Source organism: Hydra vulgaris, chromosome 13, assembly GCF_038396675.1.
Source record: "Hydra vulgaris chromosome 13, alternate assembly HydraT2T_AEP".
NCBI classification, from domain to species: Eukaryota; Metazoa; Cnidaria; class Hydrozoa; order Anthoathecata; family Hydridae; genus Hydra; species Hydra vulgaris.
This window is the reverse complement of record NC_088932.1, coordinates 60928285-60933333: the sequence shown is the minus strand read 5'-3', so window position 1 is coordinate 60933333 and position 5049 is coordinate 60928285. Positions and strand designations below refer to the sequence as shown.

Sequence of the window (5049 nt, the reverse complement as noted above, 5' to 3'; positions counted from 1 at the left end):
AGATCATTATGATCTTTTTTCAGATGCCTTGTTTGTTTGTTTGTAAAATACGACAAATGTAAACGAGCAAAAAAAAAAAAAAAACTTACATAAACTGCCTAATAAGAAAAGAATCCAGAAACGGTGGGCTAACCTAATGCAACATTATTAATATTATTCTACATAAACTTTCAATCAAAATAAGAAAAAAATCTAAAAATGAAGGGCTATCCTTGGGAAAAACGACAGTATGCAGGTGAGTGCCAATTCTTATGGCTTACCTTCTCGTAGTTAGTTACTTTGTTAAGTAATTTAGTCTTAAATGTCATTTTGATAAATTTTTGTAAAAAGCAAGGATATCTTTGAAATGTTATCAAGCAATGATGGACATTGGCAACACAATTCTCAACGTTTAAGAAAAAAGCTACAACATACAGGTCTTTAAAATAAAATAATCAACACACTCTAGACACTAAAACTTATAGTATTTTTACAGACTCAGTGTCTTTTTATCGAAACTAGAATACGACTTTCTAAGCTGCTTGACACCTTGCAACATCTACACCCTTACCTCAGGATCTGTTGTAATGGTTGTTGCAAAATCAAAATGTTGAAATACGACTTAATACGACGCTCCGCTGCATAGTTGACAACTTTTACTGTGCAAATCAATTGTTCTGCAACTTTAAATTTATGGTCCGAGTGCCATTGCTAAACTGGTTCGAAAATCCAGTCAGTGCTCACTTTTAAAATAAGAATTTAAAATTCGCTGCTTTTTTAAATCAAAACGTCGCGTTGCTTATCATTTCTACCAGTTCAAAAAAATCGTGACACGTAGCAGGACTCGATAAAAGTGAACTAAGAGTAGAAAAACGTTAGTATCTCGCGAATGCAAAATGCATTTTTAAAATAGGTTTTCTATTTGCAACGTCTTTGGCATGCAGAGTTAACAGAGTTTCATCCATCGATAGTTTTTTCAAAAACTTTGCTTACCTAAGTTAGCACAAATTTAATTTTAAAAAGAAGAATCATTTTTATAGTAACATCTCTAAAATCTCTTATGTTCATAAATATACATTAGCAGGTGACTTTTTCCGGAAAATAAGCGGTCATTTTTTTATTTCTGTATAGTTTTGAAATAGTACATTAAAAAAATTCATTCTTTCATTTATATTAAACAATGATTGTTTAAAAGTGTTATACCTAACTTATTAATTTATACACAACTTTGAAAAAGTCAAGACTACGAACCTTTAAATCGTTGATTAAATAATAGACAAGTTGAAATCTGCAACTTAACGTATGACATGCGTTTCTTTAAAAAAAAAAAAAAAAAAAAAAAGAATAACTGCTTTTTACTTTCATTTCCACATTTATTTTAAAAGTTTTTCACAAATGCTACGAACATTTACAAATACTAACACAAACGTACATGGTGACCACAAATACAATAATTTAAGAAATTCGCAGTTTATATACAACATTATCTACGCACATGCTTATAGAACCCCATAGAATCCTTTACCAACTTAAAAAAATTTAGAGATTACGCAATTTAAGAAATATCGCTGGTCTATATTTACATAAAAATCGTGATTTGGAACCAGTCGTCGCAATGTGAATTCGTATAAACTATTTTCACTTGAACCTGGTAATTATTCAAAAAATTTAAATATTTTCCCTAAATTATTCCAAAGTAAGCAAAAAATTATTCATAATAAACATTCTGAATTTGAAAATTTGAAAATTGAAAGAAACATCTTTTAATTGACTTTAAAAAACATTCATCATGTAGAGTTTTGAAATGACATTCCTTTCAATTGTTCTTTTCATTTCATTCATATAATTAAAAGATATCATTTTAAAGCTATTTAAATAAAATTATAAATCATAAAGTTCGAGTTTAAAACGCATTTATATTTAAAAATAATTTTTAAGTCTTTCCTCGAAAGTTTTAAAGATTTTTTTAAATTAACTAAATATGAAGAAATATTTCGCATTTATGTAAGAACATTAAAAACAGGCTTTTCATACATGATTAAATGGTATAAAAGAAGACATATAGGAATTAGCAATATCGCTTAGTATATAAAATAATAAGTATTTTTAAAGTCACCGACCGAAATACGAATAAGTAGGACAAGATAATTCTGATTGAGACACGGTTTGAAAAGCAGGGCGGTGTAAAGACGTCCCATAAGATTGTGAACACGGAGAAGGAATACGACTCATACAACAGTGATTACAAGAGACATGTTGGTTAGACAAGGTGTTTCCGATGTGCATTCCAACGTATTCAGAACGGCCACTACATAAATCAGCGTGATAAGCACTTGAAACAGAATGATTTGATGGCACGTTCATTGTTTGTTGCCGCAAAGCGTTTGATACAGGAGATATATAACACGAAGGATACATATGTTTTGTTGAGGATGTTAAAGATGGAACTATTGCAACAGGACTAAAAGAGTTTAGGGAAGGAACCAAAGACGGTAAAGATGTTACAAACTCTTGATGAGAATCAAAACCTTGACTAACAGGCTCTTGTTTACAGACAACTTGTTCTGCTGTTGGATGGAGATATCGCAAATCCATAAATGCACTTCCTAATAAATGAGTATTTCTTTCAGTAAATGTACTTTGCGGACTTCTTAAATTATGCAATACCGGTAGTTCTCTTAAATTTCGAGATGGTACAGGACTCGGAGTTTCTGCCACACATTTTCTAGAGTTATATGGAACAAACTGCCAAGCCTTTCCAACATCATAGTGATTAAATCTTCCTTCGTTTCTTTTACTAAGATGCATATCACAACTAAACGACATGTTTTCTTCGCTTTCACTAGTGCTTGATATTGTGATCACGCTTAAAGGAGACGAAGGACTATCTTTAATAAAAATAGGCGAAGTTCTTTGACTACAACGCGGATGCTCATTAGGGGAAATACAAAATGACGTCATGTAATGTTCAGGAGTATTATTAGCACTTAGATGAAATTGCCAAATAGGAAAAGGAACAGGATTCCACATGCTCCATGATGGAGCAACAGAACTTGTATTAACTTGCTTTGGATGTGTATCAACAGCACGAATCCAAGAGTTATTGTGGACTGGACTACCTACTTGATCGTCTGACATATAGCCTCCATCTTCTAGGGAGTTTTGCCACGATGTTGGAGGCATAGGAATTGTTGAAGCAGGGGGTGCTTGCTGCATCCTAAGAATATCAAATTTTGTGTTTTTTATATACTTCGTATATAAAAAGTGTATAAAAAACATATTGAGAACTAATTTGCAAAGATAATTGCAATTTCTAAAATAAAAATAATATAGCATAATTTAAGCGTTAAAATTAAATAACAAAAACTACTTTATGAACGGTTCTCTCATTGAATAGTAAAACGGAAGCCTTTGTAATGAAGAAACTGATGCTAGATACTGTGACTAAATTAGAAAAAAAAAAGTCACAAAACATTTTTTAACTGCTTAATAAACATAAAAAAAACTGAAATATTTTTAAATATTAACAAATTATTTTGCATGAACATATTAATAAAAAACATGATATCTAACGTATTAGTTTATATATATATATATATATATATATTTATATATATATATATATATATATATATATATATATATATATATATATATATATATATATATATATATATATATATATATATATATAAATATATATATATATATATATACATATATATATATATGTATATATATATATATATATGTATATATTATATATATATATATATATATATATATATATATATATATATATATATACTAATACGTTAGATATCATGTTTTTTATAACATATTTATATACATATACATATATACATATCATCCCCATTGCTGAAAACACCAATTAAGTCGAAAAATTATTTTTTCAAAAAAAATATTTTTATGAACAAAAAATATTATTCAAATTTTCGACTTAAGCGAGGTTGTAAGCTAAGGGATGATATATATATATATATATATATATATATATATATATATATATATATATATATATATATATATATATATATATACATACATATATATATATATATATATATATATATATATATATATATTAGTAGTAGAAAATTACTTAACAAATTTTTTTTCCATTTAACACTGTGTTTCAAAAACAAACATACATCAGAAATGCTTTTAACACTGTGTTACATCAACAAAGATACATTTCTCATGAATCTTTGTTGATGAAACACAGTGTTAAATGGAAAAAAATTTTGTTAAGTGATTTACTACTACTAATATAATTGCTCTGTTCTTTTAAGAACATTGAGCACTCTATTGTGTAGAATACTTTTTAAAGTTGTTTAAATATATATATATATATATATATATATATATATATATATATATATATATATATATATATATATATATATATATATATATACATATATATACATATCTATACATATATACATATATAAATACATATATATAAGACAGTTTTTTACTTATAAAAATGCGTTTTTTAATAAAACTATATTTTGATCAATAAAGAATTTATTCCTTGCAATTATTTAAAAGAAAACTTTAAAAAACACTTAAAGTAATTCAAGGTTTGAATTAAGCGATTGCAAAATGAAAAACCCGGAAATATAACTGGCCTTCAAAATTTTAGTTCATGCAAAACCATCTAATTTGTTTTATAAGGGGCGAATCAACTTAAATTTGTGAGCAAAAAAGTTATAAAAAATAAAAAAAACTTACGACTACAAAAGTCGTAACACTCTAATAACTAACTGCATTATAAAAGCAATAGTGTTATTACTTTTATAATGCACTTATAAGATTTATAATTCATTCTTTGTTCAAACAACATAAGTAATCTTAAATTTTAATTGAAGTAGAAAAGCATCTAGAAAAATAGAGTGGATATTCAAATAATATTTAAAACTTATTGAGGAACTAAAACAACTTTATAAAAATGTACTGTATAAATGTTATTATGAAAAACGTTACTAATGGTCCATATAAACGAACGTTAATTTTAAAATCTTTTAAAACTTATAAAATCTTTTT

General features: G+C 26.6%; 1 protein-coding gene across 1 annotated transcript; it reads right to left on the bottom strand.

Annotated features, from left to right (window-relative positions):
• Positions 1 to 1969: 1969 nt before the first annotated feature.
• Positions 1970 to 3439, bottom strand: LOC136089297 (uncharacterized). The gene is made up of 2 exons (XM_065815230.1): positions 3350 to 3439; positions 1970 to 3196 (listed from the first exon to the last, which is right to left on the bottom strand). Exons 1-2 carry the CDS (start codon positions 3367 to 3369, stop codon positions 2092 to 2094), a joined length of 1125 nt encoding a protein of 374 aa, XP_065671302.1. The 5' UTR covers positions 3370 to 3439; the 3' UTR covers positions 1970 to 2091.
• Positions 3440 to 5049: the final 1610 nt, after the last annotated feature.

Bases quoted from the DNA above. Each gene is read 5' to 3' on its own strand.
- LOC136089297 (XM_065815230.1), bottom strand. From the start codon at position 3,369: ATGAGAGAACCGTTCATAAA. The intron at 3,197-3,349 runs GTAGTTTTTGTT...TGATATTCTTAG, and splicing joins ATGAGAGAACCGTTCATAAA to GATGCAGCAAGCACCCCCTG.